The sequence below is a fragment of the Giraffa tippelskirchi genome, chromosome 8, assembly GCF_054371585.1.
Source record: "Giraffa tippelskirchi isolate mGirTip1 chromosome 8, T2T-mGirTip1v1.2.pri, whole genome shotgun sequence".
NCBI lineage: Eukaryota > Metazoa > Chordata > Mammalia > Artiodactyla > Giraffidae > Giraffa > Giraffa tippelskirchi.
Genome location: NC_137282.1, coordinates 144,143,807 through 144,171,555, shown reverse-complemented (window position 1 = coordinate 144,171,555; position 27,749 = coordinate 144,143,807). Strand labels below are relative to the sequence as shown.

Below are 27,749 nucleotides of genomic sequence, written 5' to 3'. Positions count from 1 at the left end.
ACTAGAACATTAAAAACAAACAAAAAAGAATAAAAACTTAAGTCTTTTTAATGATGTAGTAAAATTAAAACCTGACCGTGAACAATATAGAATAAAATGACAGATCTAAAAAATGACAGATTTTTATATGAATATTGAGTAAAAATATACTAAATAAAATATTAGCAAGTAGAACCCATTAACACACTAAGAAAACACCATGACTAAGTGAAATTTATTCCAGGGATGCAAGGTTGGTTCAATATTAGGAAATCCTTTCATGTAATACAAGATAATAATAAAATTAAGGGAAAAATGTAGTTTCTATAATGCTGAAAAAGTCTTTAATAGAATGCAGTCTGTCTTTTAAAATAGTCACTGTAATATCTACTCAGAAAATTCAGGTATTTGCAGCAGATATAAACTCCTGTGAAATAATCATTGCAATGTTTTGAAATCTGTGGTTCCTATATTTAATGACCCACTATAAAATCCATAAGCTTCACTCTCATAGAGATTGAGCTACACTGCCAAATTGCTGAAGAATAGCTTTGACAGATTCTTTCCTCTTTTAGCCTGTAGGTTTTAGAACTAAGTAATGTTACTTAAAAATATTAGCCTCCAGGATATTATATTGTGTTAACTATAAAATAAAATAACCTCTTATTATCTGTCAAAGCTATATGTGAAATATCATTTTCTATCTTTAAAAAATAACAAAGCTGGGAAATATATACTCTGTGATCGACACCTCTATGGCCATGTGTTAGAACATGGAGGCAGTACCAAATTTAAAAAGAACTAACAATTCAATGACGTGGTTCCTTTCATTATGCTTACTGAAACTTTAAAAATGTCATTTTTATGTCCTGGTGTACTCATACAAGCCTATTTAGCCCATAAAAATTAATTTACAACAAACAGTAGACAATATCGTCTACACTTGAATGAATTTAAGATGTGAGATTACAGTGGGCATGGGAAAATAACATGTCCCCAACAAACAGTCATCTTGGAGACAGCAGCACAAGTCCAGGGATGCAGGTAAACACCTTCATTTCAAAACTCCTGATTGTTCATGTTTATAGACTCCTTTGGAAAGCAAAAAGAACTTCTGACTTTTCCTTTTCTTGACTTGAGAAATTCACTGAATGTTCTTTGTGGCTACAATGGGCAATTTAAGATATCCATTCCCCATACATCTTGCCCACTTACATTAATTATATGACTTTTCCAATACTGTGGAGACTCTATTGTTTAGGCTTGATATCTGTCCATACAACTTCCTACAATCTTCTCATTTATAGTGATCTTCTCCCCAATGCTGAATAATGCTATGATTCCATGGAAAACATTTCCACATTCATCACATTTAGATCTGTCTCCCATGTAGAATCTATAGGGCAGTCAGTCCTAACTTCTGGCTGAAGGCCTTCCTTCCTGCTTCCTTCACATAATGTTCTAGAAGGTTTCCATGAACGAAGGCCTCCTTACAGTCATCACATGTATGCAGTTTCTCGCTTGTGCAGATTTTCTAATGTCAAATATGGATTTCCCACATTCTTTATACTGACAGCATTTCCCTTGTGATAGATTTCCTAGTGGGAAAGGAGGGACCCACTGTAAACAAAAGCCTTTACAAACATGTTGTTCTCAGGCATTTTCTTTGGTATGTGCTCCCTAATGCTGAGTAATGACTCACCAGTGACTAAAGCTTTTACTAACTTACTGCGCTGGTGTTGTAATTCTGCAGACTCCCCCCACATGACTTAGCATCTTCAGGTTTTTTTTGTGTTGGAGACAAGTCCTTATTTTCATTCTCAGTAACTCCATCTAAAAAATGCACAGACAATTCAAACGTCAGTTGTCTCTTCTCCTGAGATCATGAGATTAATGATGAGAAAGAGTGATAAAGATAAAACTAAGTTTTACCTAAAGTGCATGCTTTTTCAGTTTCCCTAAACTGCCAACTCAGTTTTGAAAAATACCCAAGAAGGCATGTGAGGTTCCAGTTTGAGAAGCGAGAGCTGGGCAGAAAGAAACTGGAAGGGCACGGAGAATTTTTTCACAAAATGTGACAAAGAATCAGGAAGATATAATCAAAAAAGTTAAGAAGAGATCAGTTTGAATCCACACATGAAAAAAACAGAATATCATGAAACCAAGAGAAATTTAATTTGCTAACGGGTAATTATAAGTACCCTTTATACCAAATGAAATGTATCAAGGCCACTACTACAAACAAACAAAATGTTCCATAAATGTTAAGTGGATCCAAAAACAATGGCATATAATAAAAGTTAACTTGAAGCAACAGGTAGATTAGTTTCAAAAATGCATACTATTTTGATGTGGGGAAATAAGTAAACTGGAAAAATTACAGTGGGGAAAATAACTTTTTCAGGTAATATTAAGGATTAAAAGATAAGAAGAAAAACATTTTGAAGCTAAAGAAGTTGAAAAAGTCAAAACAACAAAACACAAACACCTCCATAAATATGAATAACAGCTTCTACCTAAAGAATTGGGCAATGAGATGCGTAGATGCACAGTTCCCAGGGAAAACATACTACTTACAATAGTTCTAAAAAGCTGCCTTTCAAGGATGCCTTCTCAGCAGATTTGCTTTCTCATCTGCTTTTCACTTCATAAGGCAATACTGTGCGAGTAAAACTAAGCATTTTAACAGGCTGGACCTGACACTTCTGATTCCAGGGTACTATCTTGCCAAAAGCATACCTTGTTCTATCCTTGTTCTACCTGGACCCTACAAGCAATGGGATGAAGATGGTCTTGGAAAATTGAATATGAAGCTAGTCCCTCAGTAAAAATACTCATACAACACCAACAATAAAAACCCAATATAGAGAGAGAAGGTTCCATAGGTGTACATGTATACCCAGGGGAATTAAAGCCCATGAAGGTGATACAGGGTTATGGCTCCAACTACATCTGATGGATCCTGAAGTTTGGTTTTGCTGCTTTCTGTTACTCCTTTCACTACTCAAGCCATAAATCATCCTCCCAACCCTTCCCACCTTAAGGCTTGTCCATCAAGCTGTGTCTTTAACTTCTCCAGCATAACTGATGCCTCTTCTCCACATTCTGGATGATATTATCCTCCCTAGCTCTGCAGTTCTCCAGGCAGAGGTCAGGATCTACTTTAGCACCCACTCCCCGGTCTGTATCTCTGGTCTCTGCATCTGTGGGCAGAGCTCCCCATCTTCTGACAGCCCTGTGAGGTTCAAGTATCTATTTTCTGGTAGCAACAACTTAAAATTTGAAGAAAGATTTCGCTGTGCCAGTCTGATTCTTGGAAAGGCACAACCCTGGCCCTCTACCATCAGTCACTAGTAGAGATCTTTTCTGCAAAAGGACTGCCATTCTGGAATAAGCGAGCTCAGAAGAAGATTCACTCCAGCTTGTGGTTCACATTGATTTTTCAGAAGTACTTCCTTGTAGCTAGTCTTCCTCCTGAGGCATAAAACAATACAATTAACAGAAACTCTGAATTTTATTTAGCTCTTACCCCAAAATTCATTTACCTGGTAATGCACTGAAAGAAAAGCTAAAAAATTTATGAGGGAATGACTGCAAATTATTATCCAGCACTATCTGCTAAAACTCTTACTTCCTAAATGTTTAAGTTAATAAGGCTTGGGAGAAAGACCATGAGCCTCTTCCTTTTGGTTCCCCTCTTCTGAGAAGCTCAAAACAGTAAACCATCAGAGATTAGAAAATAACGGTTATTGAAAATTGACTGTAAATTTAACTCATCTAAGATTTTATAATTCCATCTGACACATGAAAGATACTGAGGCGCAGAGGGATTAAGCTATTTGCTAAAAGTCACACAACCAGTAAGTAGACTCTATGTCCTAATTTGTTCCTATTTATTCTAGGGACAGTCATGAGTGGGATCATTTAAAAAGAACGCAACTTTCCTTTTACCAAACTGAGGTTCAAGACTTTCCTCTTTCTCAACATCCCCAATATCCTATTACAACTCAAAACTTGGAAACCATCTTTAACTTTCCTCTGCATATCAATTATCACACTGAACTTCAGCAGAGTCCCCAAAGGGTCAGATATACACGGAGTCAAAGCCAGAGTCTACGAACCAGTGACTACCGACCCCTACAACACAAAGGCCTAAAGAGTTTGCAGTTCTAAGCCTGCAGCAACCAATGGCCGCCTCACCCTTCGGTCTTCTCTAGGAACCTGGAGGTTCTCTCCTCTGTATGGTTGCCTGGCAGCATCCCCGCCCCTGCTGAGCAGTGCAGGTTTGGGCAGCTGGGTTGGGTAACTCCAGGGGGTTTGCGCTCTGAGGCTGGGGCTCGACAGTCTTCCCCCCAGGGTTCGCCTTCCTGCTACAGAACTTCAAAAGAGCAGCTCCCAAGACAAAAAGCGAACCCCCCTGGCTGCTAGTTATCGCTGATAACTAACAAGGGTAGGTAGAACAAAAGATAGGAAAATCTTTCCCAGGCAGTTTAGGCGATATTTGTCTCCTGCCGTCCACCATTCATCAGAGTCCAAGATAAAAAGTAGAGCAGAGAGGGAGCTTTCATTTCAGCGGCAACAATGCGGCAGTCCTGGGAAATCTGCAGTGTGGTTACAGGTAATCTCTGGCCTGGGGCTGGAGATTCTAGTCGGTCAGTCAGTCAGTTCTGTCGCTCAGTCGTGTCCGACTGACTCTTTGCGACCCCATGGACTGCAGCACACCAGGCCTCCCTTGTCCATTACCAACTCCCAGAGATTACTCAAACTCATGTCCATTGAGTCCATGATGCCATCCAACATCTCATCCTCTCCTCCCCTTCTCCTCTCGCCTTCAAGAGGAGAGGAGGAGAGGAGAGAGGAGCTTCTAGAGGCCACGCATTTGAGAGAAACTAGGGCAATAAACAAAGCAAACGTCTATAAAGCTCTTGAATCGCAAGCGGGAATCAAGATTGCCAAGAGAACTATCAACAACCTCAGATATGCAGATGCTATGCTATGCTACGGAGAAGGCAATGGCACCCCACTCCAGTGCTCTTGCCTGGAAGATCCCATGGATGGAGGAGCCTGGTAGGCCACAGTCCATGGGGTCGCTAAGAGTCGGACACGACTGAGCGACTTCACTTTCACTTTTCCCTTTCATGCACTGGAGAAGGAAATGGCAACCCACTCCAGTATTCTTGCCTGGAGAATCCCAGGGACGGCGGAGCCTGGTGGGCTGCCGTCTATGGGGTCGCACAGAGTCAGACACGACTGAAGCGACTTAGCAGCAGCAGCATGCAGTTTGTTCTTCTGAAACAGAGTGGGCTCTGGATCTGCTGAGTTCACATCCTGGCCCCCCACATACTAACTCTGTGACCTCAAGTGGTTTTACTGATTTCCATTTCCCCAGGTAAAAATGAAATAGTGTGAGCAAAGCATTTAGTAATGTCTGGTCCTTAGTAAGCAGTTAGTAAATATCACATAATACTGTTAATGAATCCCTTCATCTATTCCTAAAGATTGCCAATAATAATGACTTTGTTTTAACTGTAACAACTCTAATGGTCAATCACTGGATATTAACGGAAGAGGCTACTTCTGTTGTGAGGACAGGAGTGCACAGCTTTTCTAAGTGCTTCCATCTGATCACTCTCCACCTCCATCCTCACCCACCATGCCCCAGGAAATTTCTCAATCCTAGAGCCCTGGTCAATCCCTACCCACATTTTTTCTTTTTTATCAGAGGGGGTCCATCTTCCTTCCTTTCAGTCCCTTTCTATTACACTCTCTGGAACCCTTTTGTGATTGTCAGGATACCTTTTCATCTGAAGCCTATGATTAAAGCTCACTTTACTTTTCATTGCTTTAGAAATTTGATTCTCCCCCAACCTCTCCAGGTGCTTTTGCCTTAGTAAACACTGTCTTGGTTCCGTTCAGTTCAGTAGCTCAGTCATGTCTGACTCTTTGCAACCCCATGGATTGCACCACACCAGGCCTCCCTGTCCATCACCAACTCCCAGAGTTTACTCAAACTCATGTCCATTGAGTCAGTGAGGCCATCCAACCATCTCATCCTCTGTCGTCCCCTTCTCCTCCAACCTTCAATCTTTCCCAGCATCAGGGTCTTTTCAAATGAGTCAGTTCTTTGCAGCAGGTGGCCAAAGTATTGCAGTTTCAGCTTCAGCATCAGTCCTTTCAATGAACATTCAGGACTGATTTCCTTTAGGATGGACTGGTTGGATCTGCTTGCTGTCCAAGGGACTCTTAACAGTCTTCTCCAACGCCACAGTTCAAAAGCATCAATTCTTTGGCATTCAGCTTTCTTTATATTCCAATTCTCACATCCATACATGAATACTGGAAAAACCATAGCTTTGACTAGAAGGAGTTTTGTTAGCAAAGTAATGTCTCTGCTTTTTAATACGCTGTCTAGGTTGGTCATAACTTTTCTTCCAAGGAGCAAGCATCTTTTAATTTCATGGCTGCAGTCACCATCCGCATTGATTTTGATATCACCAAGACAGTGATAACCATCTGTCTTGGTTCAGTCAGTTCAGTTCAGTCGCTCAATTGTGTCCAACTCTTCACGACCCCATGTACCACAGCATGCCAGGCCTCCTTGTCCATCACCAACTCCTGGAGTCTACTCAAACTCACCTCCACTGAGTCAGTGATGCCATCCAACCATCTCATCCTCTGTCGTCCCCTTCTCTTCCTGCCTTCAATCCTTCCCAGCATCAGGGTCTTTTCAAATGAGTCAGTTCTTCACATCACGTGGCCAAAGTATTGGAGTTTCAGCTTCAACATCAGTTCTTCCAATGAACCCTCAGGACTGATCTCCTTTAGGATGGACTAGTTGGATCTCCTTGCTGTCCAAGGGACTCTCAAGAATCTTCTCCAACACCTCAGTTCAAAAGCATCAATTCTTTGGCACTCAGCTTTCTTTATAGTCCAATTCTCACATCCATACGTGACTACTGGAAAAACCATAGCTTTGACTAAATGGACCTTTGTTGGCAAAGTAATGTCTCTGCTTTTTAATATGTCGTCTTAGTTGGTCATAACTTTCCTTCCAGGGAGTAAGCGTCTTTTAATTTCATGGCTGTAGTCACCATCTGCAGTGATTTTGGAGCCCCCCAAAATAAAGTCAGCCACTTTTCCCCCATCTATTTGCCATGAAGTGATGGGACTAGATGCCATGATCTTAGTTTTCTGAATGTTGAGCTTTAAGCCAACTTTTTCACTCTCCTCTTTCACTTTCATCAAGAGGCTCTTTAGTCCTTCACTTTCTGCCATAAGGGTGGCATCATCTGCATATCTGAAGTTATTGATATTTCTCCTGGCAATCTTGATTCCAGCTTGTGCTTCCTCCAGCACAGCGTTTCTCATGATGTACTCTGTTTATAAGTTAAATAAGAAGGGTGACAATATACAGCCAGGTTTCAGCAATACGTGAACCGTGAACTTCCAGATGTTCAAGCTGGCTTTAGAAAAGGCAGAGGAATCAGAGATCAAATTGCCAACATCCGCTGGATCACTGAAAAAGCAAGAGAGTTCCAGAAATCCATCTATTTCTGCTTTATTCACTATGCCAAAGCCTTTGACTGTGTGGATCAAAATAAACTGTGGAAAATTCTGAGAGATGGGAATACCAGACCACCTGACCTGTCTCCTGAGAAATCTGTATGCAGGTCAGAAAGCAACAGTTAGAACTGGACATGGAACAACAGACTGGTTTCAAATAGGAAAGGGAGTACGTCAAGGCTGTCTTGGTTATCTTCAATCAAATAGAAAGGAAAAGCTAATCAATCTTATTCTCATCCTTAATGTTATTTCTAAGCTGCTGCTTCATGATTCATTTGAGCTTTACACTAGCTGCTCTATTTGGCTGTTGTATTACTGTCAATACTTCTCTCGTGGACTGGCTTTATTTTCATATCACCTCCTGTTTTGTTGATTTAAAATCCACATAAATGAACAGATTTCCTAGATTTCCCTGATTTCCTAGATCCTGTCATTATCATGCCATCTATTATACATAAAAATGTACTCGACTTCATCACAAGATATTCTCTGTTACTGCACTCTCCAATTCCTTATCTAACATGTCCTCCACTTGCCCTCTCATAGCCTTCAGTTTTCTCTGTTGCCGATTTAGTTCCATTTAGTAACCTTTTACCTTCTCCTTATCGTGGACAGCTAGTTTGACCCCTTTGATGCCTACCTGGAAATTCCATGCCAATGCACCCTTTTTTTTTTTGGCACAACTCTATTTAAGCATAAGAAACAACCAGAACAAACCTCCCACAAGTTCCTCCATTTCCCTCAAGTAAAGAGAACTGTAAAGGAACCATAAACAAAGACCCAGAACAATGGACTATACTATTCTATAGAAGAATACAGTTCATAACTTATTTAAAAATAAATGTGGGAGGTTTGTTCTGGTTGACTTCCCACGCACTTTACATGTATAGGGATCACCTCTGTTATGGATTCTCTGGTGTTTACTAAGATCTGACCTCTGTTTGAAGGCTTTGCCACATTCATCACATTGGTAGGGTTTCTCCCCAGCGTGGATTCTCTGATGCTGCATGAGGCTGGTGATTCCTCGGAAGGCATTCCCACACCCATCGCATTTATAGGGCCTCTCTCCGGCGTGCATTCTCTGATGTTCCTTGAGGACTGATCTTTGAGGGAAAGCCTTCCCACACTTATCACATTTATAGGGTCTCTCTCCAGTGTGAATTCGTTGATGTTCTGTAAGACTTGTCCTCTGAATAAAGGCTTTTCCACATACATCACATTTGTAGGGTTTCTCTCCATTGTGGATTCTCTGATGCTGAATAAGGCCGCTCTGACTGAAGGACTTCCCACATTCCTTACACTGATAGCATTTTTCTTTGTGGTGGATCTCCTGATGGGAAACGAGGGAGGAGTTATAAACAAAGGCTTTTCCACACTCACTGCACTCATAGGGCTTTGCCCCAGTATGAACTCCTTGATGTTGGGTAAGAATTGAATGCCGACTAAAACTTTTATTACACTGAGTACAATGATAAGGTTTGTCTCTTGTGTGGATTTTGAGATGGTGAAAAAGGCCTGCTTTCTGGCTAAAGGCTTTGCCACATTCATTACAGTGGTAGTGTTTCTCTCCTGTGTGAAGTCTCTGATGTTGATTAAGAGCTGACCACTGGCCAAAGGCTTTGCCACACTCATGACATTTATATGGTTTCTCTCCTGTGTGTATTATTTTGTGTCGAATAAGCACAGTTCTCCCACGGAAAGTTTTTCCACATTCTTTGCATTTGTAGGGCCTGTCTCCAGTATGGATCCTCTGATGTTCTATGAAACTTGAGTGTTGACTAAAAGCTCTTCCACAGACATCACATATATAAGGCTTTTCTCCTGGACAAATTCTCTGGTGTTCAGAAAGGTCTAAGTTCTCAGTCAAACTTACTCCATTTTCATCACATGCAGGTTCTTTATCTTCCCTTGAATATTCAGAAGACTCTCCTGTTTTTTCTTCAGGTTCATATGTTTTTTCATACCTAGCTGGTTGAGACATTTCATTTTCAAATTTGCTAGCTATATTGCCATATGGTTTCACTTCTTGAGAAACTTCTTGCTTTAGAGTTAAATTCCTATACTCATTTCCAGTCTCAATATCTGAAATTAAAAATGGATCATACTTGTTAGTTTCCTGTGGTTGCAAAAAGCAACTTTCATTAGGCAACATAAAATTATTCAAATGAAAAATTACACAAGAACTTAGAGATCCTGCATGACTATAAAATGGCACTAGACTATAGAACTAATAAACACAAGCACTCCAAAAACTGTTAAGAAAAAGACCAGTAACCAAATAGAAAACCGGGCAAAGAAAAAAACTGATGGCTTCCAAGAAAGGAAATACAACAGCTCTTAAACACAAGAAAAGATGCTTCCCCTCACGATAAGGGAAAAGCAGATTTAAACAATATTGAGTATAATTTTCACCTACTGGATTTGCCAAAAGCTTGATGTAACACTGTGCTCATGACATGAATATCAAACATTGCCAGTAAGAGTGTAAATTGATCCAAGCTTTATTAGAGGGCAATTTGACAATATATATCAAAATTACAAATATATATATATAACCTTTGACCTAGTAACTCCACATAGAAGGAATTTATGCTACAGATATATTCACACATATCGTTATTTATCACAGCACTATTTGTTATAGTAAAAGAGTGGGGCCAACTTAAATGTTATTAGCAGGAGAAGGATAAGTTAACTGCATGATATAGCCATACTGTTGTTGTTGTTTAGTCACTAAGTCGTGTCCAGCTCTTTTGTGACCCCATGGACTGTAGCTCACCAGGCTTCTCTGCCCATGGGATCTCCCAGGCAAGAATACTAGAGTGGGTTGCCATTTCCTTCTTCAAGAGATCTTCCTGTCCTAGGGACTGAACCCTTGTCTCCTGCATTGGCAGGTGGATTCTTTATCACTGAGCCACCTGGGGAGCCTGATATAGTCATATATTTTAATATTCAGCAGCTGTTAAGAAATAAAAATGCAAGGTTCTATAATCTTAGTGATAAAGAGAGGAAAATATATTTGAACATGAGAAATATACATATATGGTTAAATATCTCTAGAAGGACACACAAGAAACTAGTAACAGTGACAACCTATTTCAAAATAGAGGTAAGGAGACCAAATGGTTAGGGTAATTGAGAGGCAGGAAAACTTTTCACTGGGTAACTTTAGGTTATTACTTTTTTCAACCATGTGAATTTTCACCTGTTTTTTAAAAAGTAAGTGAAAAAACAGAGAAAGTAGAAATAAGGAAGGTACATTCTTTCACTGCTTCACCCACTTTGAACATTTTGCCACATCTGCTTTACTACTCCTTCTCTTTATAAGAGTAATATATATGTATATATATAATATATATGTGTGTGTATGTATACACACATACATGTATTTTTCCCTGAACCATCTGAAAGTTAGCTGCAGAGTTCATGGGGCAAGTTTTTATTTACTGAAGGACACAGAATATAGTCAAATTGCAAGACAGTGGTATTGTCTGGTAGGATAAAGGCTATACATAGGAGGGAAGTCAGTATAGAGGAAAATAACTATCAGAAGGACTAAACTAGGTGATTTCAAATAAAATACAGCCAGGATTTAGAAAATATTAACATAAAGAGAAAAAAAGAGTTGCAGAGTGATATAAACCAGGCTGCCTCAGGTCTATGCATGAGCCATCCGAGTTCTTCAGAGATCTTCCTGACTTCAGTGCTCACAAACAGCACAAAGTACAAAAGAGTCTCAGGGTCCTATATTGGCCCCCGTCTTTCCCTTCCTCCCAAGATGGGTCTTCCTTCTTTACCTTGCTTCTGTTGGGCTTCAAGTTCTGCAGATTCACACTTTGGCTGGGCTTGCACAGATGGAAGGCACATTCTGGGTTCTTGTTCTGTTCTCCTTATTCTGTTCTCCTGTAAGAACATTTCCTGTTCCTCAGTGCAGACTGAGACCTGAGGTAAGTGAGATATAGCTTAGAACCTTGCTCTGGTAACATTAAACAAGAATATACGATCCAGGGCATCCAGCTCTCTGAAAGTTGAAATAAACTTATTTCCACATAATAGCCTGCCATAATCCTACTCAAGGCCAATACAAATGTCACCTCTTCTGGGAAACCTTCCCTTCCCCAGTTGGAAGTAACTTCCCCTATCTTAACAGTTAAAATATATTAAATGTATCATTTTTACATCTTTGTCTATGCTCAAAGAAATAGGGAAGTGACAAAGAGAAGGAAAAGAAGGTAAAAAGAGGCAGAGGCAGAAAGGAGTGGAAAAGAATTTATGGGGAAATGAGACAGAAGTGAGTAAGAAGGAAAGGAAGGGGGAAAAGTAAAGGGAAACAATGAGAGAAATTACAAAGAAAGACAGAAGGGAACAAAGGAGAAAGAGAAAGAAAAGAAAGAGGGTATGAGAAGGAAAGAGGAAAGGAAAAAAGAGAGAAATCTCTCAATGCTCTTCTGAAGTCCCCATCCTCCTTCTTTCTGGGAAGATGATCTTGTTTTCTATTTCTCCAAGATCATGACCATCTCAAAAAAATCCTCTCTCCTTCACTTTACCTATCTCCACTCTCTTACACTTCTCCTTTCCTTCTATCTTAGAGTAAGAAGTCTTTTCTTTTTCAAGGCTTGTATCTCTACTTTTGCCTTCAATCTCATCCCTTTCTGCTTCCCTTTGACCCTTGCTCCTTCAATTAACTCATTTACTCAGCAATTTCAACCACTCTGTAGCTTCCACTCCTCCATGGGCCCATTGCCTCTTGCACTTGAAAAAAAAAATAAAAGAAAAAATGGTTTCCTCAGCATGGTAGTATAAAAACAGGAATCAGAATCTACTTACTCTGTTTCTTAGTTTAGTATCGATAGCTCTGTCACCTTGGGCTAGGAATTATTCTGAGATTATACGACATCATGCATGTAAGGCACCTCACACAGGCATTGGCATATGATAGGCCCTCAAATTACTTTCCCATCCCCTTCAACAGCTTGCCTGGTGGCTCAGACTGTAAAGAATCTGCCTGCAATGCAGGAGACCTGGGTTCAATTCCTGAATCAGGAAGATTCCATGGAGAAGGGAATGGCAACCCACTCCAGTATTCTTGCCTGGAAAATCTCATGGACAGAGGAGCCTGGCTATAGTCCATGGGGTCACAATGGTCAGACACGACTGAGCAACTAACACATACACACACATACCCTTCAATGGCTAACATTTGTAAATAAAAAATTACCATACACTGACACTACTTCTCTGACATTTTCATTTTGTAATCTTTCCCTCAGAATAAGAGCCAAAATCAGCAGAATACTATCTCAGATGTACAGAAAAAGATGTTTTCATACTTCAAATTTTGGGGTGTGTGTGCTCACTCAGTCCTGTTCAACTATTTGCGACACCATGGAATATAGTCCACCAGGCTACCTTGTCCATCGTATCTTCCAGACAAGAATACTAGAGCTGGTTGCCATTTCCTCCCCTGGGAGATCTTCCCAACCCAGGAATTGAACACACGTCTCCAAATCTCTTGTACTGCAGGCAGATTCTTTACCACTAGCGCCCTCAAATTTGTTTGAGAAGCCCTCAAATTTGGGGGAGAAGGGAGCAAAAAAAAGCCCACTACAGTGAACTGTGCATTCTGTCCCTGGATCTTTGACTAGGCCTCATAAACCACTAGCTACCCACAGCAAGCCTCAAAGGAAAGGACTGGTTGGCAATACAAATTCATCATGACTAAAACCAAGTTACTTCTGCCTACACCCAAGAATCCCATTCTTTCTTTTGGTTCTCTTCCTACCTCCCTGGCCACTCCCCGGTTTCCAGGCTGGTTACTCCCCTGATGCTCTTTTTGTCTCATGGCTCTAAATACGATTCATATTCTGGCAAGTCCCAATTTTGTATTTCTAGAATATAGTTCTACCCCCCGCACCCACTGAATCCCAACTCTTTATATCTAGTTGCTTGCTCAAACTTTCCACTTGGATTCTAATGAGAATCTCAAAATTAACACATCCAAAACCTAGCTCTTGATTCCTGTCCCTCTATTCCAAACCTATGTCTCTCCCAATCTTTACCATCTCAGTGAATGATGAATTCATTTTATCTGATGCACAAACCAAAAACCTTGGCATAATCTTTAACTCACTTTCTCTCACATCCTGCAACCTATATAAACACAAATCCTCTCAAGCTCTACCCTCAAAATGTATCCAGAATCCAATTACATTTTGCCACTTCCAATGCTATTATCCTAATCAGGCACCAGCATCTCTTGCCTGGATTACTGCTTATAGCCATAGCCTCCTCAACTGGTTTCCCTGCTTCTTACTTTGTTCCCTATGTTCTCCTTCACCACCCTGAGACCCAATGTGGAATTCTTCCAACATAGAAGCTAGAGTGATTATGTTAAAGTTAAAAACTTTAAATTGGAATTAAAAGTCAGACTGGGGCTTCCCTGGTGGTCCAATGGCTAAGACTCTGTGCTCTCACAGCAGGGGGCACAGGTTTAAGCCCTGGTTAGGGAACTAAGACCTGCATGCCACATGATGTGGCCAAGAAAAAAGAGCAGCAACCCTCTATACTTTTTTCACTGGTGCATTCCCAGTGCCTAGTAAACAACAGATGGCCAATAAATATCTGCTGAACTTTTCCCAATTCACTTTCCCCTACGATCTTGAACTCGGTTAGGAGTGTTTCCGTTATACTAGTCTTTCAAGCTTGAAAATCCCTAGTGCTTAGCCTAGAATAGACTGCTGAGTAGAGTTCTCCATTCTTTCTTTCTTCTTTATACCTCCATTCTGTATCATTTTCAGTTAATTCTTACCTAAGATATGCCTCTTCCTTTGCAGTCACACTTTCATGATCCTATTTTCAACTTAGACCTTTTTGCCACATGGTCCTTCCCTCTTCAAGCTTTGTACTTCGATGCTAGATTATACTTCCTTTTCATTATCACTGTGATTATCTAGCAGTATCCTTCAGCCACAAGATGCCAGTAGTACCTCCCAACGTTAGGACAACCAAAAATGTCCCACGACACTGCCAAATGCCCTTTGAGGTACTGAAAAATGTCCTACGACATTGCCAAATGCCCTTTGAGGTACTGGTTGAAAACCACTGTCTTTATCAATGTAATACAAAATGGTCCAACATACTTTGCCTCTTTTTTTTTTTTTTTTTTTGTATCTTGGTGTTAGTAAAACTCACTTAGACTCAGAGAGAACAGATTAGGAGCTTCTGTCCTACAGAATGAAATCTAAACTCCAGAGGTTGATATTCAAGGTTCTCCAGTCACTGTTTTCAACTCTTCTACTGACATCTCACCTTTTCAACTCAACTGGGCTTTCAACCACTCAGAGAAACATGGTTCCCCTCCACGCCCCTCCCTCCCAACTTTCCACTCTGCTCCTACATCTCATTCCTCTGAGATGATGACTTTGATTTCTCAATCTTTTAATCCTTTAATGGAGACAAGGCAGAGGATATATCTGCAAAACCTTATTTCTTAATTACTTGTGTTGTGCAGAAGTGATGTCCCTTTCAAGAGGCTGCTGCCCACCCTTTAATCATCTCTCTAACATTTTCTCTGTACTAGAAGTCTGTTTCTGGGCAGCATTTCACCAAACAGAATTTTGTAGCTTAATACAGAAATACATGCTCCTTCCACAAAAAAGATATAAATAAGTTAGGATTACATTAATCAATGTTCTGTGACACTCAGGCCCCTTTCTGATGCACCAGTTTTGTCAAGGATACATTTTGTAAAATAGTATTAGACTTCATTCTGGCCTAGAAATCCATAATTCTCTTCTCAGACACCACATCTATGTTCTCATCTGATATCCTGGCTCATCCAATTCTCTCTCTAAATCCTCCAGCACAGTCACCACCTCTTCCCCACTCTCTGGATGCTGTTCCTGGACCCAGGCTTGGAGCTCCTCAGGCAAGATGGTCAGGAATTGCTCCAGCACCAGCAGTTCCAGAATCTGCTCTTTGGTGTGGGTCTCTGGCCTCAGCCACTGATGGCAAAGTTCCCGGAGTCGGCTCAAAGCCTCACGGGGCCCAGATGTTTCCTGGTAGCAGAACTGCCTGAAGTACCATCGGAAGACCTCCCTGCTGTGGGTGTTGTTCTTTTGCAGGTTCTGATCCTGCCTAGGAGCATATTTATGCTCCTCCTCCAGCTCCTCTTTCTCTATCTTTACTTCCAAAAGTTCATCCCGGTCCTTGTTGGCCTGGATAGACCAAGTATATGCCATCATTGCTATGCAAAAGCTTATCAATGCTTCAAGCAGGATCTCCTGTGTCGTCTATTTCTGGCTGGAACTGAGAGAGAAGCTGTCATCATTAACCCAAACCAAAAATTGCAAATTCTAAGAATTTAAATATGCACTTTGAAAGCTGCCTCCAGGGTAATCTACTATACTCAGGGAAATGCCCTGATAAAAAAGACTCAATAGACTAATTTAAAGAAAAAGAGTAAGTAAAAGGTGCTAAGTTGTTTCAGGATTTTCAGGACAAGAAAAGTAAGACTAAGAAGGAAATATTTCCACTTAGTAATAGAATAAATGAGAATTAAATGGAATAAACAAACATTTAAAGCAAACAAATTATAACAAAAAGCTGAGACATCTTTGAGTAGTTGCTTTTTAAATTCTTTAAAAACTCAGATGATGCATAATGGGAAATCATCAAGTCATAAAAGCTGCAGTTACATGAATTTATTTCCGCAGGGACTTAATCTCTCTGCTCCTGACTCTTTCCAAGCGAAAAGCTGGAGACATTGGCTTTTCAGGCCCTCTTCTACCCTAGTATCTGTAATTCTAAATATAAAGGGATGCTTGTAAAAGAGGCCCTAGGACATGGGTCAGCGCCTAGGACCGACGAGTGTTCGGAAATGTCAGATGGCGCAGAATCAAGAAGGGTACATGGCGCGAGGCAAGCCTGGGAGGTATGAGGCGCACAGCCGGGTCTCTCCCTCATCCCGGGCTGTGACCCCCTCTCAGAGGGCTGGGGACTAGCTTCTGCCTCAAATAGTTTCTAGCGGACCCACCTAGGCAAGTGAGCACCAGAGGACGCCCCGCTCCAGCCTGGCCCGATAACAGCCAGCAGCCCACCCGCCGCGTCCGCAGCAAAAACTCGCTCAACAGCAGCCCCAGGAGGCCAGCAGAAGTTTCTCTCCCGGATTCAAGGGGGTGAGGTCTCGAACGGTTTCGGAACCGGAACCCACCAATAGCTACCCACAAAGGCCGGAAGCAGCCAAGGAGTACGGAGCATCTGGTCACTTCCGCCGCCACTCTAGGAAGAGTGAGCTCACTACTCGGTAGTTCTCCCGTGCACTCTCGAGAGATGACTTCGGAGGATTCACAGGCCTGCGGTTTCATGGTAGTTTTCGCTTTCTGCTAGTCTTCCGCTTGCTAGTATCCCCATTCCTCAGAACTGATGGGTGGTCGAGGCATGGCGAGCCTATTTGAGCTAGGTAAATCCTATGCTTTTTCACTCTCACGTTATTTGGGTTTCAGCATCTTTGATATTAAATGTCTCAAAGGGATTTCTCCCGAGGTCCTTCCAGACTCAGGAGGGGACGTCTTTCACACACTTCTCAAGGGTCAACCTGGCGGTTTCTGCTTACTTTTTCACCTTCTACAGTTCCTTTTTTTTTTTTTTCGATTGAAACATACAATTTTATTAATGATACACAAATGAAGTCTTTGGTGAATAAATTCAAGTCAAAACAGATGATAGAAGTATAGGCTATTCATGACGGACAGGGTCACTGTCAATTCACATAAAGGAATCAGTAAAAATATTTCTATTCAAGCAGCACGATTAAAGTCACAGATGTGTTTTCAGGACAAAAGGACTATTTATTTGGTATTCATAAAATGGTTCAGCTTAAAGCTGGAGATAGTCACAGATAACATCACTGTGATTGATACGTTATTCAAAACTGGCAGCTGAAAGGATCCCTTTACTATATGAGAGGGTGGAAAAGCAGTAACTTTCAATTTTCATTGTTCCCAGACTGCAAAACCAGACATTTCTTCAAGTTTTCGAGAGCACATGGACAATCAGAATTTGTCCATTAGTTTTATAACTTTCACTTTCACCAAGAGGTCATGGTGATCTGCTAAGGCTCGAATTTTCTTAACGCACACTCCAGATGCAGTACATAAGTAAAAAAGGGAGCCTTTATTGAATTCTCTGTAGTTGAATACTTCTGCCCTGAGATTGTCATAGATGATCTCAAATAGAGTCAGGGCATTAATAAGAATTTCTGATTCCACATAAGAATTGTAGAGGGAACTAAATGATGATGGCACTTGGGTACTGAGTAGTTTTTTTTAACATATCTGGATTTTCAGCAAAATTCGAAAGTATTTTCAAAATCTCAACCTTGATTTTTCCACCTCCCTGAGATAACAAACGGAAAAAGTTTGCAATAGAATTGACAAGCAGGTGCTGGTAGTCATTAGTAATAGTCATGTTTGTTAAAAATTTTAATCCAACTACCTGTACTGCTGAGTTCAGGTTAGAGGCCATGATGTCATCCATCACTTTATTCATGTATATCTGAAGCCGGCCCTGATTTTCATAATTCTCACTCAGGTTATTCATGGCCATTAAGGCTTTTTCCTTAATGTGAGGATCGGTTTTGTTGATCATGTTGGCAATAATTGGGAGGCCTCCCAACTTGCGAATTGTGTCTTGGTTGCATGAATAATTGGCATTATTGCTCAGAGTGAGCAAAGCTACCTGTTGGATGAAAGGATCATCCGATTTCTGAAGCAAAGCAAGGACTTTCCTGAGATCTCGGACACCCAGAATCTCATCAATTTCATAAGGAAAGGGGCGCTTCTGCATGGGAACAGTTCTCCTCCCTTTCCCTTTCTGCTGGGTCTCAGGCTCAGAGTCTGATTCCGATTCTGTGTCTGTCCACCCAGATTCTCCTTCCTCAGAATCAGGAACTTCTGCCAGGAAAGCCTGGCCCCCATTAGCAGACGCTGCCGCGGCTGCCGCAGCCCCATAAGCCCAGCCCCGGAAGCCCAGCCCCAGTTCATCTACTTCAACTTTATTTTTCTTGCCCTTGCCCTTGCCTCCAGTCTGGGACCTGGTTACACCCTTAGCTCCACCTTTGGGTACAGCTCCAGTAGCTGACCCAGCCTTAGGTATAGCCCCAGTATGAGCCCTGGGGGTTGCTTTCTTGGTGGCTGCTGCTGTTTTAGAGGACCCTGAAGGCCCAGGAGCTTCTGCAGCCCCAGAAGGCGCTGCTACCCCTAAAGTCGCTACTGCCCCAGTAGGCACTGCTGGTATGGAAGCCTCCACTGCCTCTGTAGCTTGTGATGCCTCAGTAGGAACTGGCACCCCGTGAGGCACCACTGGTGCCCTGGGACCCTCCACTGTGCCAGGGGCTTCTGCTAATTTAGGAGCCCCAACCATTGCGGGAGCCTTCGCAGCTGAGGGAGCCTTTGCCTCCCAGAGAGGTGGTGCCATTGCAGAAGCCACTGTGGCTTCTGATTCAGCTTTAGGCCCCACCCGAGCCCCTTCTGTCTCCTGGGCCTTATTTCCTGCCCCACTCTGGGTCTTGGCACTGGATGCAGCTGGGACCACTGCTTTAGCTCCAGCAGTGTCCAGAGCAGAGGATTCATCCTGAGCCCTTTCCTCTGCCCCAGTGCGGACTGGGGTTGGAGGACTGAATCCTGGCCCAAGATCAATTGTGAATCCAGCCCTTAGTCCAGCTCTAGCCCTGGCTCCAGTCTCGGCCACAGCCCTGGTCTTGGGTTTGGCCAGTCTCTTCTTCATCATATGGTTTCTTCCCCTGGCATATTTGTAGACACAGTACCAGGCACTGGCCCCGATGACTATCCCTGCAGCTACGCAGCCAGCATCCCGAACACGGCTCATGATGCATCTGGAACTAATTCTCTGATCCGGACGTGCTCAAGCGGGGTGCGTGCACGTCCAGGTGAGGTGCTTCAGCTCAGGCTTGAAATTCTGCTGAGGCTGCAAGCAAAGCAGGACCAACCTGCTGGGAGAGCAGGAGGAATTTGTTCTTTTCCACCAGGCTTGCAGTTGTGCAGGGCCCAAAAGGCAGAGAGATCTCCAATGATTCAGGGCTGTTTCTCTTTCCTTCAGTTCAGTTACAGCTTCATCCTAAAGACAGGCTGCCCGGATCTGGGGGGATTTTCTCCTCCTCCTCCGCGCCTGGGTTAAACGCACGGCAGTGCACAGCGCAATAGAGTTGGTACCCAGAGGAGCTCTACAGTTCCTTTTATGTGCTAATGATAACGGGTATACATCTGAAAACCCATAGAGTTCAATGGGAAAACTAAAAGATAATTTAGTAAACTAGCAAAAATATAAAATTAACACACTGAAAGCAGTACTTTCCTATGTGCAAATAACCAGTGATAAAGTTACAAGATATAATGGAAGAGAATACCTAATTTATAATAGTAACAATAGCAGCAGCAACAACAACAAGAGGAAGAAAGAAAGTGGGACTAAGTGTAGGAAAAAATTGCAAGACCTGTATAGGGAAAACCTCCTGAACAGCCAAATGTATAGTTAGACAAGTAGAAAGCCACATGCTAAAAAGACTGCTGAGAGTCTTGGTTCAAAAGACTCAACGAAGAAGTCAATCTTCTAAAATAAAAGTATTAACAAATACTGTTCTAGAGTTAGACAAATTGATTATAAAGTTCATATGGGAAAATAAGAATAGCCATGATATCCTCTGAAGAACAATAGTGAGGGACATACTAGTCAGATATCACCACAAGTTATAAAGTCCCTACAATTGAGTGTGATACTGTGTAAGAACAGACAGAAATAGACCACACCCCAGGATTCTTGCCTGGAGAACCTCATGGACAGAGGAGTCTGGCGGGTTACAGTCCATTGGGTCACAAAGAGTCAGACACAATTGAGTATGCACGCACCATGCACTAGACTGAAGTACATATATGGATATTTAGTAAATGATGGTGGCATCTCGAATCAATGAGGGAAATGAAGGGCTTGTAGATTAAGTTGTATTAGGACAACTGATAGCCATTTGGTCAAAAGTAAAATTGCATTAATATCACCCATCACATATCACAATCAGGATAAATTCCAAATGGATCAAAAAAAGAAATGTAATATATACCCATACATGTATTAGAAGAACATGAGTGATAATTCTAACATCTGGGAACAGGAAACCTTGCCTCAATTTCCAAAAGCAGTAAAAAAATATCAGTAAATGTGCCTAAAAATAAAATGGATTGGTTATCAAAAAATACCACAAAGAAAAGTCAGAAGAAAAATGACACACTGGAAAAATGTTTGCAACATATCACAAAGGACTAATATCCCAAATATATAAAGAGTTCCTAAAAAGAAAATAACAGGACTTCCCTAGTGGTCCAGTGGCTAATACACTGAGAATGCAGGGGGCCTGGGTTTGATCCCTGGTCATCGAACTAGATCCCCACATGCCACAACTAAGAGTTCACATGCTGTAGTAAAGATCAAAGACCTCACGTCCCTCAACTGAGACCTGGCTCAGTCAAATAAATAAAATATTTTTAAAAAACAAAAGAGAGAAAAAAGAAAAGAACCAATAACCCAATGGAGAAAATAGACAAAGCTGACAGAATGAAGAGCTGACAGAATAAGAAATTGTAGCAGTGCTCAAATGTCTGTAAAGATGCTCAACTTTACTCAAAATATAAACATACAAACTAAAAACTACACTGAAGTACCATTAGTCATTTTATCAGACTGGAAAAAATTCAGAAGTTTGATAATATACTCTATTCATGAGGAAAGAGGAGCTCTTATGCACTCTCAATGGGAACACAAAATAGTACAGCCCCTATTTGGAAAAATAATAAAATGTAGCAAAATTGCTTACGTAAGTTTATTTTTTGTCCCTGCAATAGAAATACATCAGAAAGATATATTGACAAATCTATAAAATACATATGCACAAGGTTATTTATTTAGATAGTCAAGCTAAAAGACTGGAAACAAACCTAATGTCCATCAATAAGTGACTGATTGAATAAACTGTGGCATAACTACTGAGGCAGCTATAAAAAGAATGAGAAGTATTTTGATGTACTGCTATAGAGTGACTGTTGGGTGCTGACCAGCAGACTACTGGCGGTAGGTAGAATAGTGACACTACCTGCCCCACCCTCACCAAGAAGTCTACTCCTCACCTAATCTCCAGAACCTGTGAATTTATTATGTTACCTGGCAAGAGGGATTCAGGTTGCCGATAGAATTCATCTTATTCTATCCAACTGACCTCAAGATAGGTTTTCTTAGTTGAGAACTAACTTTTTTGTTCCACTAAAGCTTGATTTCTAGACACTGAAACTTGAATTCAATATTACTTTCTCTAATCACAAAACACTATGCTTATATTTTGTTTTTTAAAGTTAAATTTTATTAATATAATTGTAGATTCATATGTTTTAAGAATGCAGAGATCTCATTTACTCTTTACCAAGTTTCTACTAATAGCAATATCTTGCAGAACTATAGTACAGTCACAACCAGAGCATTTACATTGTTACAGTCAAGATACAGAACATTTCCATCACTACATTAATCCCTTTTATGAACACACCTAATTCCCATCTTCTCATTAATGACTGGCAACCAGGACTCTGTTCTCTGCTTCTATAATTTTGCCATTTCATATTTATTTTTTCTTTTCTTTTTTGACAGAATTATGCAGCTTGTAGGATCTTAAGTCTCCCAACCAGGGATCAAACCTGATTTGATCACTGCAGGCTCTCTGCAGTGAAAGCACGGAGTCCTAACCACTGAACTGCCAGGGAATTCCCACATTTCTCTGTTTTCTTTTTCTTCGCTTCTTGTAGGTTACTTCAAGAAGAAGTCATTTTTTCCTTTTTAATTGCATTTTTTCCATTTTTGGTATTTTGTTGTTGTTCAGTTGCTAACTCCTGTCCAACTCTGTGACACCACAAATAGGCTCCTCTGTCCTCCAATATCTCCCGGAGTTTGCTCAAACTCATGGCCATTGAGTCTGTGATGCTATCTAACCATCTCATTCTCTGTCGCTCCCTTCTCCTCCTGCCCTCAATCTTTCTCAGCATCAGTGTCTTTTCCAGTGAGTCATCTCTTCACATCAGGTCAGGTAGCGAAAGTATTGGACCTTCATCACCAGTACTTCCAAGGAATACTGAGGGTGGATTTCCTTTAGGATTGACTGGTTTGATCTCCTTGCAGTCCGAGGGACTCTCAAGAGTCTTCTCCAACACCACAGTTCAAAAGCATCAGTTCTTCAGCACTCTGCCTTCTTTATGGTCCAACTCTCACATCCGTGCATGACTACTGGAAAAACCATAGCTTTAACCATATGGAACTTTGTCGGCAAAATGAGGTCTCTACTTCTTAATATGCTGCATATGTTTGTCAGCTTTTCTTCCAAAGGGCAAGCATCTTTTAATTTTGTGGTTGCAGTAACCATCTGTAGTGATTTTGGAGCCCAGGAAAATAAAATCTGTCACTGCTTCCACTTTTACCATCTTTGGTAAATCTTTTTGTACACTTTTTTAAGTAGTTGCTCTAGGTGTCCAGTTATATATACACACTTATCACGTTCACACTTATCACGTTATTGGTATCATCTTTTTACCAGTTTGAGTGAAGTATAGAAACCTTACTTCCCTTTACATCTCTTGCCCTCCCCACTTATAATTCTCTTAATTAGATATTTCCTCTAAATATATTTAGCACCACAGCGGACAAAATTACAATTTTTGCTTCAACAGTTAAACATAATTTAGAAAATCAGGAGAAGTAGGAAAGCTTGCTGTATTTACCCATATTCTTTCCTGATTATTCTCTATTTAGAGATTGTCCTTTTGCCATTTTTTTAAAATGTAGGTTTCCTGGTGACAAATTCTATGTCTTACTCATCTGAGGATGTCTTGATTTTTCTGTTCACTCCTGAAGGATGTTTTTACCAAGTATAGGATTCTGGCTTGATCGTTCCTTTCTTTCAGCTCTTTAAAAATACTATATCAGTCTCTTCTGGCCTCATTACTCATAAGAAATCCATCGTCATTTGAATTTTCTCCTATAGATGTCATTTTTCTCTGGCTGCTTTCAAAATCTTTTTGCTGTCTTAGGGTTTGGGGAGTTTAATTGTGATGCTGTTTCGAAAGGATTTCCTTGGGTTTGTCCTGTTTCCATTTTGATCAGCTTCTTGAATCTGCAGGTTTACTTCTCTTGCCAAAATTGGGGACTTTTCAGCCACTATTTTAAGTAATTCTTAAGCCCCATCCTCTTTGGGACTTCAGTGATATGATCATTACATCTTTCTACAGTTGCACAAGTCCCTGAGGTTCTTTGTCTCACTGCAGTAGTTTCCTTTGGCTTCTACAACAAATTACCACAAACTTGTGGCTTAAACAACAGAAATTTATTCTGACAATTCTAGGGGCCAGAAGTCTAAACTCAAGGGAGACCCCATTTCTTGTCTCTTCCACTCCTGGTCATCCCTTGGTGTCCCTGGGGCTCGAGGTCACATCACTCCAATCTCTACCTCCATCTTTACATCACCTTTTTCTGTGTCTAATTTCCCTCTGCCTCTCTCTCATAAAAATATTTATTATGGCATTCCAGACCCCTTCTGGATAATTCAGGATAATCTCCTTTTCTCAAGATCCTTAATCACTTATTTTGCCATATAAAATAATATTCACTGTTCTGCCACATAATATTTATAGGTTCTGGTGATTAGGAAGTGAACGTATCTTTGGGTGACTATTTTTTCAGCCTACTACCCTCTGTTCCTCCTTTCCCCCCTCTCCAGCTTATTTTCTCTGTTGTTAGAATTGGGTTATTCCTGTTGTTTAGTCTTCTAGTTCAGATTTTCTCTAGCCTCCATCCTGTTGTTAAGACCACCCACAGAGCTTTTAATATTATAACTGTATTTTTCAGTTCTCAAATTTCCACTTGACTTTTTTTATGACTTTCTATTTCCTTGTTGAGGGTTTCTATATTTTCACTTCTTTTATATGTGTTCACAGTTTCCCATTGAAACTTCTTTTTAAAACATTTGGCTGCACCAGGTCTTAGTTGCAGTACACCGGATCTTCGATCTTCTTGCAGCATGCAGGATCTTTAGTTGCAATATGTGAGGTCTAATTCCCCTACCAGATATTGAACTGGAGCCCACTGCATCAGGAGAGCAGTCTTAGCCACTGGACCACCAGGAAAGTCCCTCATTGAAGCGTTTTTGTTTTTTTTTAAATCATGGTTGTTATAAATTTGTTAATTCTAAAACCTCTATTAGCTTGGTGTTGGCATCTCTTTTCATTCCGTTTGCGATCTTCCTGGTTCTTGGTATTTCGGATTTTTTATTGCTATTTTGTATTGTGTTATGAGACTGGATCTTAACTAAACCTTAGGTTTTAGCTGGTTTTCCCTGAAACTACTGTGGCAGGTTAAGTAGGGAATGGTGACACTAAGGCAACGTCAGAAAAGGGCCAGTGGAGTCTGGACTTTTACCATCACTCAGCAATAACTAATCAGCGCTCACACAGTGTCTGTGGTGACCAGGTGGAAGTCAGAATTTCTACCCCTACCCAACAGTAAGGAGAACCTAAATAGCAATCAAGTAAAAACTTGGACTTCTACATCTACCTGAAAGTAAAGAGCTGCCACCCTCCTCTACTTCCCCTGCCACACTTTTGAATGTTTTCTTAGCCAAAGAAATGCACGAGCACTTCCCTTTGCTTTGCAAAACTGTGAGGATCATGTTATAGTTTTTTGTTTTTTTTTTAAGAGCTAAACCTCTACAAATATGTAATCATGACCATTACTATAGGAGATTTTCATAAAAACTGAGAAACTGCTAACTTCATGAAAGGTATAAGAAACCATCTTTTATCCTTAAGGGTCCGTCAGCCGATGGACACTGGAGGAGTTTCCCCGCTAGTAAATCTGTATCTCCTTCGAAAAGCAGATACTCCGCACAGACCCAGCCCTGTACCGTGTTTGTGTTAGTTCTCTGCATCTCGGAAACGTACAGAAGCGCCGACATGGAAGAGAGTCGGGTCCTGAGGGATCTATGTAAGGCAAGGGAGAGGAACCCAAGCCAGGCCTAGGAAAAGAGAACAACACCCCCACTCCAGCCCTAATATCTCTGCAGAAGTAAATGGCAACCCACTCCAGTATTCTTGCCTGGGAAATCCCACGGACAGGGGAGTCCGGCGGGCTGCAGTCCGTGGGGTCTCAAAAAGAGTCGGACATGACTTGGCGACTAAACCGCAAACGGAGCATATAGCCTCGGGATGAACCAGGTTTCCACCTACTCCCAGTTACAGTCCGGAGTCAGCCAACGAAAGGGGTATTTAAGCCACAGCTCACACCAGGAACTGGAAATACGTCACAACGCTCAAACGCATCTCCAACGGTGTCTCAGCCGCCTCTCTAGGAAACTTGGAGGACCTGTCATTTTGGTGGTTGGTCTAGAAACTAACCCGACTTTGCGTGCTCAAAAAGTGAAAGTGAAAGCCGCTCAGTCGTGTCCGACTCTTTGCGACCCCATGGACTGTCCATGGAATTCTCCAGGCCAGAGTACTGGAGTGGGTAGCCTTTCCCTTCTACAAGGGATCTTCCCAACCCAGGGATCGAATCCACGTCTCCCGCATTGCGGGCGGATTCTTTACCAACTGAACTATCAAGGTGCGTGCTCAGAGGTTTCCTCCTAATCGCTCAGGCAGGCAAGTCGACGAGGGTTCGTTTGTAACCTCTGGTGTCCAGATTGAGCCACTCAATCTGAGCTTGTATCTTTCTACCCCAATGAGGACACCTGGCCACTCTCACCAGATGCTGCGCAGCCCTAGGTTCCCTTAGCACCGGGTCCTCTGAGCTTCCAGCCCTTACGATCGCTCTCCCGGAGAGTCTCTTAAGATACCAACCGTCAGTTACCTTCACTCGGTTCCCAGGGTCAGAAGCAATAATCAACACCCACCTACGTCAAGAGAGGCAACAAAAAGGGCAGACGACGGCTTGCCCTCCAGTGTTTTAATTCTTTGAATAATTGAGTCCCTCTGAATAACCTAACCACTGATTTTGTCGGTCTGGGGTGGGGCCGGGCAACTGCACTTCAAACAGCCCAGGTGATTCTAACACAGGTAGACACCAAGAAACAGTGGCTTCATCATAGAGCTAAGGTAGCTAGCATGGAAATGTGAATGTGGGTCCAGAGACCTAAAAACATCACAGGTAATTTACAGACTTCTCCCAGTTCTCCTTTTTATGGACAGTATTAAAATAAATGAGAACCAAAGGCAGAGATTACCACTGCTTGAGACGCCAGTACCTAAGACACTTGAAACAACTGAGATGGAGGGATTTCTAATACCTACTGTGAGGATGAAGAACATCACTTGGTAAAGATGTCTCTGCATCTATCTTTTTATTTTTTATTTTTTTCTCTTTGGGCACCATTGTTGGCCAGAGTTTTAGTGTCTGATTTTGCCTTCTGATTCCTTTTTATATTCTCACATTTTGGCCATCCTTTTCCTCTTTTCATCTGTTTTTTTGCTGATGCCTAAAATGTGTCTCAGGGCTCCAAGTCTAAGTGTTCATGAAACTACATATAATTCACAATGATCTTTGTTCATAGTTTTGTTTAAAGCTTTTTTAATGTGATTAAAAAACAGATCACCATAACTACTTAACCACTTGGGTTTCACTTTTCTCATGTAGGTATGAAATGAGCTAAACTCCAAAATTCCTTTTTAAATCTCAGTATTTTTTGATTCTTGGAATAGGAGAATCAGAGAATGGCAACCCACTCCAGTACTCTTGCCCGGAGAATCCCACGGACAGAGGACCCTGGTGGACTATGGTTCATGAGGTCGCAAAGAGTCGGACACGACTGAAGCGACTTGCATGCATGTATGCGTTCTCTGACTATATACTGAAAAGCTCCTACTACACCTTTGATGATTCTATACTGCCTATCAAACAAAGACTCAATGCGTTAGAATAGTGTTCAAGGCCCTCTCAATCTGGCCCCCACCTACAATCTCCCACTTCTGCACTTCCCTGCAGGATCTCTGTGACCCAGACAAACTGGAAACCCCTTGCCTCTTGAATATGTCTTAAATTGGTGTCTTGCCTCACCCTAGTCCTTCGGCCAAAAACACTTTCCTCTATCCTCCACCTCCCACTGCAAAGACTCT

At 41.4% G+C, this 27,749-nt stretch overlaps 3 protein-coding genes across 3 annotated transcripts in view; all 3 read right to left on the bottom strand.

Moving 5' to 3' along the window:
- Nucleotides 1-30: 30 nt before the first annotated feature.
- Nucleotides 31-25,883, bottom strand: ZSCAN12 (zinc finger and SCAN domain containing 12). The gene is made up of 6 exons (XM_081523019.1): nt 25,738-25,883; nt 15,368-15,849; nt 11,340-11,489; nt 8,478-9,624; nt 3,018-3,453; nt 31-1,812 (listed from the first exon to the last, which is right to left on the bottom strand). Exons 2-5 carry the CDS (start codon nt 15,783-15,785, stop codon nt 3,330-3,332), a joined length of 1,839 nt encoding a protein of 612 aa, XP_081379145.1. The 5' UTR covers nt 15,786-15,849; nt 25,738-25,883; the 3' UTR covers nt 31-1,812; nt 3,018-3,329.
- ZSCAN23 (zinc finger and SCAN domain containing 23) overlaps nt 31-27,749 on the bottom strand; it is a 38,291-nt gene continuing 10,572 nt past the window's right edge. The window contains exons 5-6 of the transcript XR_014062905.1: nt 3,018-3,453; nt 31-1,812 (exon numbers count right to left, since the gene is read on the bottom strand). The gene's annotated coding sequence lies outside the window, so the exon portion shown is untranslated. The remainder of the gene's footprint in view (nt 1,813-3,017; nt 3,454-27,749) is intronic.
- On the bottom strand, nt 17,555-25,727 carry LOC145518435 (armadillo repeat-containing X-linked protein 2-like). Its single transcript, XM_081523018.1, is given in 2 exon segments — nt 17,555-17,867; nt 17,869-25,727. Coding segments are annotated over 2 exon segments (1,833 nt in total). The 5' UTR covers nt 19,429-25,727; the 3' UTR covers nt 17,555-17,594.

What these genes read in the sequence shown, in the direction of transcription:
- ZSCAN12 (XM_081523019.1), bottom strand. Translation starts at nt 15,785, where the DNA reads ATGATGGCATATACTTGGTCTATCCAGGCCAACAAGGACCGGGATGAA. An exon ending in AGAATTGGATGAGCCAGGAT is followed by an intron (nt 11,490 to 15,367) that starts ATCAGATGAGAA and finishes TATCTCACTTAC; the next exon opens with CTCAGGTCTCAGTCTGCACT. An exon ending in TGAAGCCCAACAGAAGCAAG is followed by an intron (nt 9,625 to 11,339) that starts GTAAAGAAGGAA and finishes TTTTAATTTCAG; the next exon opens with ATATTGAGACTGGAAATGAG.